Source organism: Bubalus bubalis, chromosome 6 (assembly GCF_019923935.1).
Source record: "Bubalus bubalis isolate 160015118507 breed Murrah chromosome 6, NDDB_SH_1, whole genome shotgun sequence".
NCBI classification, from domain to species: Eukaryota; Metazoa; Chordata; class Mammalia; order Artiodactyla; family Bovidae; genus Bubalus; species Bubalus bubalis.
The window spans coordinates 92,810,391-92,823,060 of record NC_059162.1 but is presented as its reverse complement, the minus strand read 5'-3'; the positions used below and the strand labels follow the sequence as shown (position 1 = coordinate 92,823,060).

Here is a 12,670-nt window from a genome sequence, read left to right as displayed (position 1 = left end):
AGGGGGCTCTTGGGGCAGTTTTTCCAGAAACCACGTGAGAGATGACAATGGTCTTGGCTGGGGCAGTGGGCAGAAGGAAATGCAGAGGCTGGAGAGATTTCAGAGGCAGACCTGATGGGATTTTGGTGTGAGTTGAAGCAGAAGGCAAAGTAGAAAGTAAACCCCAAGTTCCTTGCCCAAGAAACCAAGAAGATGGGAGAATTAACTTGAGAAGAAAACCCTGTGTAGGAGTTGGAAGCTGGAGAGCGCTCCACTAGGCCCAGGGCTGGGGCTGGGGGAAGGGGCTGATAGGATTTTATAGTGAGGCTCCTGATGACCCCTGGCATGACCCAGAAGGACGAGGTGGGACTGACAAGCTAGATAGTTGTGGAGGGGTTAGGAATTCCTAGACTCCAAAAAAGGAAGAGGACTTCACTGATAGCTCAGTTGGTAAAGAATCTGCCTGCAATGCAGGAGATGCAGGTTCAATCCTTGGTTGGAAACATCCCCTGAAGTAGGAAATGCAGCCCACTCCAGCAATCTCACCTGGAAAACTCCATGGACAATGAAGCCTGGTGGGCTACAGTCCATGGGACGGCAAGAGTTGGACACAACTTAGTGACAAACCTCTGCTACCCAAGAAGGAAGGAGGTTGTGTGCATATGTCGATGGGGGTGGTCACAGGGGGGATGCTGCCAGCAGAGGCATATCCAGAGGTTTTGTAGGATCTGAAGTTTGCACAGTTTGGAGCCTTCTTCAAGAAAAAGAACATAACATTTAAAAAAGGAAAAAGGATACAGGCCTTAGAAGGGACCTGTGCAAGTTAAACTTCACCAGCTTCATGGTAAGTAGCCTGTGGTGGGCCTTGGGGACCCAGCAAAGGAAAGGGTATGGTCACAGGCCCCCAGAAATGGCACAGACAGGTCTGCAGAGAGAGGGGGCCACTGAAAAAGCCTTGTGGTTGAGGGTGGAAGGGCAGAATGAGGGCTTTAAACAAACAACTGTTGGTAAGGTCAGAGGCATGGCCTTCTCAGAGAGAGGACCAACACCCCTGGAGGCAAATAGCACCCAGGTGTGGGGAACAGCAGCTCCAACTCGGGGAGCGCTAGGGACACCCCCTTGTCCCTGGGTAATGGATTAGGGACTTGAGTCACTCCCTTGGAAGAGGAAAGGAAGGAACCTCCTGGAAGATGGAGAGACTCCAGGCTATTCAGGTTACTGGACATGGGATGCAGGGAGGGGTAAACGCAAGGAGGGCCAGGCTCCAGGGCTTCCCGGGGTGGTGGGCAGCACATACCCATGGTGGCAGAGAAGATGACGATGCCCAGCACGTTCATGCCATCGCTGGTGCCAGGCTCTGACTTGTAAACGACCTCTGGAGGGGGTGTCAGGTCCAGGGCGAAGTTCTGCACACGAGAGCCATTCTCCTCCTGGACCCCATAGATGAGGATCCGCCGAGAAGGGGTCTCCTCTGATGCCACCGTGGGGGACTTGACAACGGGGGTGGTCTTGGTGCGATACTGGTGGGTGACACCCCAACCAGGAATGAGTCAGGACCAAGCGTAATATCAACAACAACAATAATAACATCTTGGAAGCACATCTGTATCCACTCATGAACTATGTGATTGACAGTAACCCTGTGACATAGGCAGGACAGGGATTATTATCAATATTTTACCAAAAAGCAAACCTGAGGTTTGTTCATTCGTCCACACACTACCCAGGCACACCTCTCTCCATCCCTCCTCCCCTCTTCTTTCTGTGCATCATCACACCTACCTGTGATAAGTCACTTCAGTCAAGTCCGACTCTGTGAGACCTTGTGGACTGTAGCCCGCCAGGCTCCTCTGACCATGGAATTCCCCAGGCAAGAATACTGGAGTGGGTTGCCATGCCCTTCTCCAGGGGATCTTCCCAACCCAGGGATCAAATCCGCGTCTCTTACTTCTCTTGCACTGACGTTCTTTACCACTAGCGCCACCTGGCTGGGACCATCCTCCATTCACCTGTTTGTCCTTCAGCCACCCACTATCCATCTGCCTAACAGCCAGCCAGCCCTGCCTTGCACTGAAGGAAACTTGCACCTTCTGTTAGGAAAGCTTAGTTTGCCCCAAACTTTCTTGAGATGAGACGCCAGCTGGGGAGAGCTACGTCAGCTACCCCTCTTCCTCAGCCCCCAGGACATTGCCAAGTCTTTTCTTCTCATTCCTCAGGTACTATGAGCCCAAACAAGGGCTGCTATCTTCCTAACACCAAGTATCAAAAAAGCAAGGTTTCTGGGAGTGGGTGGAGAAAAGGAACCACTCAGGAAATATACCTAAAATTTCAATGCTTCAGTTCCCTCATCTGTGAAGTGGGGTCTTCATGGTTACTCACCTGATTAGGTTAAATGAGATGAAGTATGTAAAGTGCTGAGGGTAGTGTCTGGCACACGGTAAGCCTTCTGTAAACATTACTGCTATAATTACTACCACCACCATCAAAACCACCGTCATCATCCCAGTGCTGAACACTCTGTGCCAGGTGCTGATTCTTGCAGGATGGGTAGGAGTTTGCCAAAAGATAAAGGCATTTCAGATGGGGTACAAAGTAGAGCAATGTTCTCTTTCTCTCTCACATCTTCAGTAATTGCCCATCACTGTTGGGATAATATCCAAACTCCCTAGCCTAGCATTCAGGGCCCCTCACTACTTGGCTCATTTCATAGATGAAGACACAAGAGGTGAGGGAAGATACAGTGATTAGCTCAGGCTTTCACAGCTCCTTATTTTGGAGCCTCTCCTCCATCTCTCAACCACCTCTTGTGCGTCTCCAGGCTCAATACGGGGCCCACCACAGGGAAGCTCAGGAAATGCTTGTTGGACTGAGTCAACCAACAGACTGACATTTTAGAAGGGAAAGTATTAGAAGTGCAAATAAGGATTGGTGTACAGGATTGTTGGAAACTGACCTGACTATTCATAAGCTCCAATTCTTTAGCCACTTGATGTGAAGAGCCAACTCACTGGAAAAGACCCTGATCCTGGGACAGACTGAAGGCAGAAGAAGGAGGCAGCAGAGGATAAGATGGTTAGATAGCATCACTAACTCAGTGACATGAATTTGAGTGAACTCTGGGAGATAGTGGAGGACAGAGGAGCCTGGTGTGTTATAGTCCATGGGGTACAGAGTCAGACTTTACTTAGTGACTGAATAACAACAAGGCTGTTTTGGTAAACAACCAAAAGGAGAAATAGGCAAATAAATTACAGCCTCGGCTTACATCAGGCTATGACATCATCACTAAGCATTGTATTTTTTGTTGTTATTCAGCTGTTCAGTCATGTCCCACTCTTTGCTACCCCATGGACTGCAGCACACCAGGCTTCCCTGTCCTTCACCACCTCCCAGAGTTTGCTCAAACTCATTTCCATTGAGTCAGTGATGCCATCCAACCATCTTGTCTTCTGTCACCTGCTTCTCCTCCTGCCTTCAATCTTTCCCAGCATCAGGGTCTTTTCCAATGAGTTGGCTCTTTGAAAGTATTGAACTTCCGCTTCAGCATCAGTCCTTCCAGTGAATATTCAGGATTGATTTCCTTTAGGATTGACTGGTTTGATCTCCTTGCAGTTCAAGGGATTCTCAAAAGTCATCTCCAACATCATAGCTTGAAAGCATCAATTCTTCGGTACTCAGCCTTCTTTACGATCCAACTCTCACATCCGTACATGACTTGTATTTTTAAGAAACATTAATAACCATGTAAAGTGCTCATGAAATAATGAGAGTGGGGGAAGAAAGCAAGATGCATACTGTGTGTGTACTATGATCCTAATTTTATTTTTTAAAACATTTCAACAGAGAAAAAAAGACTAGAAGCATACCATCCACTATCACTATTGTTAGGTCCTGGAACTACAAGTATTTTTATCCTCTGCTTTGGGCTTCCCTGGTAGCTCAGCTGGTAAAGAATCCGCCTGCAAGGCAGGAGACCTGGGTTCAACACCTGGGTTGTGAAGACCCCCTGGAAAAAGGAACAGCTACCCACTCCAGTATTCTGGCCTAGAGAATTCCATGAACAGAGGAATCTGGCAGGCTATAGTCCATGGGGTCACAAAGAGTTGGACACAACTGAGTGAATTTCACTTATTTATTTTAGTATTTCCCTAATATTTTACAGTGAGTATTATTACTGTTTTTATTACAGGAAAGGGTTATTTTAAAAAGAAAGAGAAAACAGGCTTTGATGCCAGCAGGTCTGAGTTCACCTATTAGTTCTGCCGTTTACTAGTGATTTAACCTTGGGCAAATCCTTTAACCCTCCGGAGTCTCAGTTTCCTCATCCAGGAGATGTTCTGGTCCTAGCCCAGGGTAGGGTTATTGTGAGGACTGAGGGAGACCCTGTGCATGAGCATGGGCGTAACTGAGGGCGGAGCCAGCACTCAGTGGGGGCTTCCTTCTCCCCTCATAATTCTTCCTCGTGAAAAGTCAGAACCCAGGGCAGGGGTACGGCCACAGGAGGCTCTAAAGATCTAGGTCCTCCCCTCTGCCCCTCTCCTGTAGCATCCCACCCCTCGAGACAGGGAGACTAATCAGCCAAGCCAGGCCTAGGCTGGCCCTGCCTGCCCACCCTCCATCACCCAGGAACCCACTCACCTGCTTGAATGTGGCTTCCACCAGGTTGGCTGGGAACATGTTCCTGAGAAGAGAATTAGTAATTGAAGAATTCCAGGACAGGAGGGCCCTTGGGGTCACCTGAACACCTCCTTTGGCAGTGGAGGCCTTCCATGACCCCGCCCCACCTGCCCCTGCAGCCTTGCCTCTTTCCATCACTCCAAGACTTTAAGCTTCAACACCAACTGCATATGGTTTCCCAAATACGCTGTGTACTTTTCCAACTCCAGGCTTTTGACTGCTGTTCCTTCTGCCTGAAATGCCCTGCCTACTTCTCTGGCTGATTCCTACACCAGTCAAGCAGAGACCAAACCTTTTGCAACAGCTCCAGGCAGACTCCTTGGCCCTTCCCCTATAGTTAGCTACGCTCCAGCATGCTGCTGCTGGCACTAGTCAGGTGTCTGCCTCCCCGTTGACTGGCCTCCTTGAAGGGGGGACTTGGCCATTCATATCTTATCTGTGGCTCCCAACACAGGACCTGGCATATAAATGGGATCATTATTATTAACATAATCTTCATCTTCTAAAGCAGGAGGGGGTCTTGTCCTCCCAGATGTAAAAACATACTATAAATATGCAACTCTCAAAACAGTGAGATACTGACAACCATCAACAGAAAAATCAATGTAATGGAGCCTATACCTGGAGACAGAACCTGGGACATCTTAGTATTTCATATCCTATAGAAGTTGCTTCACAAATCGATGAAGAAAGGAAGGGCCCATTCTAGAGAACTGCATAGCTGACCAACTATTCAGAAAAATAAACCCCAGGTCTTGGAAATTCCCCGGTGGTCCAGTGGTTGGGAGTTTGCTTTCCAGTGCAAGGGGTACATCAAGGCTGTATATTGTCACCTTGTTTATTTAACTTATATGCAGAATATATTATGCAAAACGCCAGGCTGGATGAATCATAAGCTGGAATAAAGATTGCCAGGAGAAATATCAACAACCTCAGATATGCAGATGATACCACTCTAATGGCAGAAAGAGAAGAGGCACTAAAGAGACTCTTGATGAAGGTGAAAGAGGAGAGTGAAAAGGCTGGTTTAAAACTCAACATTCAAGTAACTAAGATCAAGGCATCCGGTTCCATCACTTTATGGCAAATAGATGGAAAAAAGTGGAAACTGACAGATTTTATTTTCTTGGGAAGTGATTTCAAAATCACTGTGGACGATGACTGCAGCCATGAAATTAAGACACTTGCACCCTGGAAAGAATGTTTTGACAAACCTAGACAGTGTATTAAAAAGCAGAGACATCATTTTGCTGACAAAGGTCTGTCTAGTCAAAGCTGTGGTTTTTCCAGTAGTTATATATGGATGTGAGAATTGAATCATAAAGAAGGCTGAGCGCTGAAGAATTTATGCTTTTGAACTATGGTGCTAGAGAAGACTTTTGAGAGTCCCTTGGACTGCAAGGAGATCAAATCAGTCAATCCTAGAGGAAATCAACTCTGAATATTCATTGAAGGGACTGATGCTGAAGTTGAAGCTCCAATACTTTGGCCACCTGATGTGAAGAGCTGATTCACTGGAAAAGACTCTGATGCTGAGAAAGATTGAGGGCAAGAGGAGAAGGAAGTGACAGAGGATGAGATGGTTGGATGCCATCTCCAACTCAATGGACATGAGTTTGAGCAAACTTTGGCAGACAGTTTGAAAGCAGGGAAGCCTGGTGTGCTGCAGTCTATGGGATCACAAAGAGTCAGACAACCCTTAGTGGCTGAACAACAGCATGGATTGCAAGTTCAATCCCTGGTTGGGGTACTAGGATGCCATGCATCTCACAGCCAAAAAATCAAAACATAAAACAGAAGTGATACTGTAACAAATTCAATTAAGACTTTAAAAATGGTCCCCTTTAAAAAAAAAAAAAAACTAAAAAAATAAACCCTAGATCTTTATGCTGTTGTTTTGTTTAGTCACTAAGTCATGTTGGATTCTTTGTGACCCCATGGAGCCCACAAAGCTTCTCTGTCCAGGGGATTTTCCAGACAAGAATGCTGGAATGAGTTGCCATTTCCTTCTCCAGGGGATCTTTCCAACCCAGGATCAAATCCATGTCTCCTGCTTGGCAGGCAGATTCTTTACCACTGAGCCACTTGGGAAGCCCTAGATCTTTATGTACACTGCACCAAAATAAATCCCAGATGGCTAAAAGAAATAAATAATTTAGAAAATAAAACCATAAATATCTAGAAAAAATACAGATTAATATTTTATCAGATCTCAGGATGTGGAAGGACTTCTAAGAACAAAATGAGCAATTAAAATAAATCAGTAGATTTTACTTCATTAAAACTAAGAACTTCCTAAGTGCAGCTTAGTATCCTGGATTGGATTCTGGAACAGAAAAATAGGACACTAATGGAAAACTGGTGAAATCCAGGGAAGCAATTTAGTTAATACTGTTGTACTAATCTCATGTCTTACTTTTGACAAATGTGCTAGATGTAGGTTACTAACGTCAGGGGAAGTTAAGCAGAGCTGGGAACTCTCTGTACTCTGCAACTTTTCTATAAACCTAAAATCAGGCCAAAATCAAAAGCTAAAAAATTAAGAAGCTCTTTAAGACAGATTACAATACAAATAAAATAATAAAGCAAACAAACTGGGGAAACTATACAACAAAGTGTTACCATCTTCAATCTTTAAAGAGTTTTTACGATTCTTGGCCTTGTTTCCATGCTCACTCTCTGTGTTTTCTCGCCAAAACATCAGCTCCCTGGAGGGTGGGATCTCTGCTTTGTTCTCTGCTATGTCCCTAGCTCCTGGAAGAGTGCCCAACGCATAACAGGCACTCAGTAAATATTTGCTACATAAATAAATGGACCACAAAAACATTAATACTTCAATAGAAAAATGATCCCCTTCATGGATCACAGACTTGTCATGGCAAAAGGGCTTGCATGACTCTATTAAGCTATGAGCCATGCTGTGCAGGGCCACTAAGATGGACGGGTCATAGTGCAGAGTTCTGACAAAACATGGTCCAACTGGAGGACGGAATGGCAAACCACTCCAGTACTCCTGACATGAGAACCCTATGAACAGTATGAAAAGGCAAAAGGATATGACACTGGAAGATGAGCCCCTCAGGTTGGAAGTTCTCCAATATGCTACTAGGGAAGAGTGGAGGGCAATTACTAATAGCTCCAGGAAGAAAGAAGCAGCTGGGCCCAAGTGGAAACAACACTCAGTTGTGGATATGTTTGGTGGTGAAATTAAAGTCCAATGCTATAAAGAACAATATTGCATAGGAACTGGGATGTTAGGTCCATGAATCAAGGTAAATTGGATGTGGTCAATCTTCCAAACAGGAGATGAAAAGTGTAAACATTGACATCTTAGGAGTCAGTGAACTAAAATGGATGGAAATGGGTGAATTTAGTTCAGATGACCATTATATCTACTACTGCAGGCAAGAATCTGTTAGAAGAAATGGAGTAGTCCTGATAATCAACAAAAGAAGAGGCTCCAAAGCACTTTCCAAAGACAAACTTGCACACAAACAAAGGTCATAGTCACTGTTTGGTGGTCTGCTGCCCATCTTATCCACTACAGCGTTCTGAATCCTGGAGAAACCATTACATCTGAGAAGTATGCTCAGCAAATCAATGCGATGCACTGAAAACTGCAATGCCTGCAACCAGCACTGGTCAACAGAATGGGCCCGATTCTTCTCCATGGCAATGCCTGACTGCAAATCACACAACCAATGCTTCAAAAGTTGAATGAGTTGGGCTACAAAGTTTTGCCTCATCTGCCATTTTCACCTAACCTCCTGCCAACCAATTATCACTTCTTTAAAGCCTTTGACTGTGTGGATCACAATAAACTGTGGAAAATTCTGAAAGAGATGGGAATACCAGACCACCTGACCTGCCTCTTGAGAAATTTGTATGCAGGTCAGGAAGCAACAGTTAGAACTGGACATAGAACAACAGACTGGTTCCAAATAGGAAAAGGAGTACGTCAAGGCTGTATATTGTCACCCTGTTTATTTAATTTATATGCAGAAACTCTGGACTGGAAGAAACACAAGCTGGAATCAAGATTGCCGGGAGAAATATCAATAACCTCAGATATGCAGATGACACCACCCTTATGGCAGAAAGTGAAGAGGAACTCAAAAGCCTCTTGATGAAAGTGAAAGAGGAGAGTGAAAAAGTTGGCTTAAAGCTCAACATTCAGAAAACGAAGATCATGGCATCCGGTCCCACCACTTCATGGGAAATAGATGGGGAAACAGTGGAAACAGTGTCAGACTGTATTTTTCTGGGCTCCAAAACCACTACAGATGGTGACTGCAGCCATGAAATTAAAAGACGCTTACTCCTTGGAAGGAAAGTTATGACCAACCTAGATAGCATATTCAAAAGCAGAGACATTACTTTGCCAACAAAGGTCCGTCTAGTCAAGGCTATGGTTTTTCCTGTGGTCATGTATGGATGTGAGAGTTGGACTGTGAAGAAGGCTGAGCGCCAAAGAATTGATGCTTTTGAACTGTGGTGTTGAAGAAGACTCTTGAGATTCCCTTTGACTGCAAGGAGATCCAACCAGTCCATTCTGAAGGAGATCAGCCCTGGGATTTCTTTGGAAGGAATGATGCTAGAGCTGAAACTCCAGTACTTTGGCCACCTCATGTGAAGAGTTGACTCATTGGAAAAGACTCTGATGCTGGGAGGGATTGGGGGAGAAGAAGGGGCGACAGAGGATGAGATGTCTGGATGGCATCGCTGACTCGATGGACGTGAGTCTCAGTGAACTCTGGGAGTTGGTGATGGACAGGGAGGCCTGGCGTGCTGTGATTCATGGGGTCGCAAAGAGTCGGACATGACTGAGAGACTGATCTAATCTGATCTGATCTGAAGCATCTCGACAACTTTTTGCAAGGAAAATGCTTCCACAACCAGCAGAGGCAGAAAATGCTTCCCGACAGCTCATTGAATTCTTAAGCATAGATTTTTACACTACAGGAATAAACTTATTTCTCACTGGCAAAAATATGTTGATTGTAATCGTTCCTATTTTAATTAACAAAGATGCGTTTGAGCCTAGTTATAATGGTTTAAAATTCACAGTCTGAAACCACAGGTGTTTTTGTACCAACCTAATAGAACTAATAGAACTTCTCCCTGGAGAAGGAAATGGCAACCCACTCCAGCACCCTTGCCTGGAGAATCCCAGGGACGGGGGAGCCTGGCAGGCTACAGTCCATGGGGTCGCAAAGAGTCAGACATGATTGAGTGACTTCACTTTCACTTTAATAGAACTAACACCAAAAAAAAGATGTCCTTTTCATTGTAGGGGTTTGGAGTGCAAAAGTAGGAAGTCAAGAGATATCTGGAATAATAGACAAGTTTGGCTTTGGAGTACAAAATGAAGCAGGGCAAAGGCTAACAGAGTTTTGTCAAGAGAACCTGTTGGTCAACCTGTTGGTAAACACCCTTTTCCAATAACACAAGAGATGACTCTACACATGGATATCACCAGATGGTCAATACCAAAATCAAATTAATTATGTTCTTTGCAACTGAAGATGAAGAAGCTCTATACAGTCAGCAAAAACAAGACCTGGAGCTGACTATCACTCAGATCATGAACTCCTTATTGAAAAATTGAGGCTTAAATTGAACAAAATAGGGAAAACCACTAGGCTATTTAGATATGACCTGAATCAAATTCCTTATGATTTTACAGTAGAGCTGATGAATATATTAAAGGGATTAGATCTGGTAGACTGCCTGAAGAACTATGGACCAAGGTTCCTAATATTGTACAGGAGGCAATGACCAAAACCCATGCCAAAGACAAAGAAATGCAAGAAGGCAAACTGGTTGTTGGAGGAGGCCTTACAAAAAGCTGAGAAAAGAAGAGACACAAAAGGCAAGGGAGAAAGGGAAAGATTTACCCAATTGAATGCAGACTTCCAGAGAATAGCATGGAGAGTTAAGAAAGCTTTCTTAAGTGAACAATGCAAAGAAATAGAGGAAAACAATAGAATGGGAAAGACTAAAGTTCTCTTCAAGAAAACTGGATATATCAAGGGAACATTTCATTTAAGTATGGGCATGATAAAGGACAGAAACAGTAAGGATCTAACAGAAGCAGAAGGGAGTAAGAAAAGGTGGCAAGAATACACAGAAGAACTGTACAAAAACAGTCTTAATGACCTAGATAACCACAATGGTGTGATCACTCACCTACAGCCAGATATCCTGGAGTGTGAAGTCAAGTGGGCCTTAGGAAGCATTACAACGAACAAAGCTGGTGGAGGTAACGGAATTCCAACTGAGCTACTTAAAATGCTAAAAGATGATGCTGTTAATGTGCTGCCTTCAGTATGTCAACGAATTTGGAAAACTCAGCAGTGGCCAAAGAATTGGAAAAGGTCAGTTTTCATTCGAATCCCAAAGAAGGGCAATGCCAGAGGATGTTTGGTGACATGGACTCCCTCACACGGTTCTGGCAGCAAACTATAAAGCAATTTTCAATTTACAGTGAGGGTCTCTGCCTTTATAATCTGCCTTAGGAATCTATCCTAAGTCAGAGATGCTCACAAGGATTTTTGTTCCTGTGCTAGCACTTCCCTGAACAGCCCAGAGCCTCGTGTTCATGCCGCGTCCTCTACCTGGACCCTCCTTCCCGCTCACTCTTGTTCTTGGCATGTTTCTTCTTTTGCAAGACTCAGCTCAGATATCCATGGAGTTATACATGTGAACATGAGTGTGGGTTTTTTTTTCTTGACTTTACACCCCAGCAGTCAGTGTTGAGAAGCAGAAACTATAATTTTTTTTCACTGCTGCTAAAATACAGGTTCAGGGTAACCTGTATTTTATGTGGTGGTTAGAAGAGGACTTACAATGAGCTGCCAAGGCAGAAAACTGGTAAAGAATGGTCATGGTTTTCCCCTCTGATTTCAGCATTGTCACAAGGGAGAGGGAAAGCAGGGTCAGGAGCTGAGATTGCAGAAGCTCACCTGAGGATTTTTTTTCAACAAGTGATAAGCAAATTTCTGCCACCAGAACACTGGCTGCCAGCAAGGGCTTTGGAAATCAAGCAGAGCCAAAGCTCACACTAGGCACGCTGGCCTGAGCACTCGTGACCAGAATGAAGGATGTCCATACTGCGCCAGTGATAGCAGTTCGAAAACGTCTCCTGGGTACAGTCCCAGTAGGTTCAAGTGACTAGATGTTTCTCTAATAAAACTTAGAAGGAAAGCCACTGTATCCTGAGCAGAAACCAAGAGCGTTCAAAAGGCCACACGTAAGAAAGCGAATGAAACTTATACCTCATGCGTTCATCTCTTTACAACATCCTTAACAATGGAAATAATTTAAAATATGTGCTGTGGCAGGGATGACTAGCTGTCTCCCCAGTCTCCATTCTTTCTTCTCACTAACAGAAACTGAAGGCTGTTACAGGGACCAAGAGGGCCCTGACAATAAGCCCTGTTTCCCAGCCTCTTTCCGGAGGGGTGGTCAGTGCAATATAAGTGGGACTGATGGGGTGGCGTTTCCTGGAAAAAGCTTGCAAAGATGCTTATGCAGCCAGGACCCTTTGGTCCTTTCCTCCAGCTCATTTCTTTCTGCCCAGAACATGGACAGAACAGGTAGAGCTTCAGCAGCCTCACTGCACCATGAGACACTGATGAGAAAAGCCAAATGCTAAATAAACACGCCAAAGCACAAAGGTGAAGGGAGCATGGGCTCCTGGTGATCCTTGCCACCTCTGGTCTGCTTATCAGAGAGGAAATACACATCTTTACATTAGTTAAGCCTCTGCTGCTTCAGGTTTCTCTTAACTAGCAGCCAAAAGCATTTCCTGGTGCGTGTGGCTGTATTATTGTCCACAAGCTTATCCTCAGATTTTTTTTTAGTGTGTTTAAAAACATTTGGTGCGGGTAAGCTGGGTCTTCATATGGTGCACGGGCTTCTCATTGCTGTAGCTTATCTTGTTGCGGAGCACAGGCTCTAGGAGCACAGGCTTCAGCAGTTGTGACCCAGACTCAGTTGTTGTGGCGCATGG

The 12,670-nt window shown here is 44.8% G+C and overlaps 1 protein-coding gene across 3 annotated transcripts in view; it reads right to left on the bottom strand.

Moving 5' to 3' along the window:
- The window catches only part of SLC1A7 (solute carrier family 1 member 7), a 58,618-nt gene that overhangs the window by 8,939 nt on the left and 37,009 nt on the right, over positions 1-12,670 (bottom strand). For all 3 annotated transcript variants that reach the window (XM_044945005.2, XM_025288717.3, XM_006063806.4), the window contains exons 4-5: positions 4,618-4,660; positions 1,277-1,499 (exon numbers count right to left, since the gene is read on the bottom strand). In XM_044945005.2, coding sequence (XP_044800940.2) covers positions 1,277-1,499; positions 4,618-4,660 — 266 coding nt within the window. The remainder of the gene's footprint in view (positions 1-1,276; positions 1,500-4,617; positions 4,661-12,670) is intronic.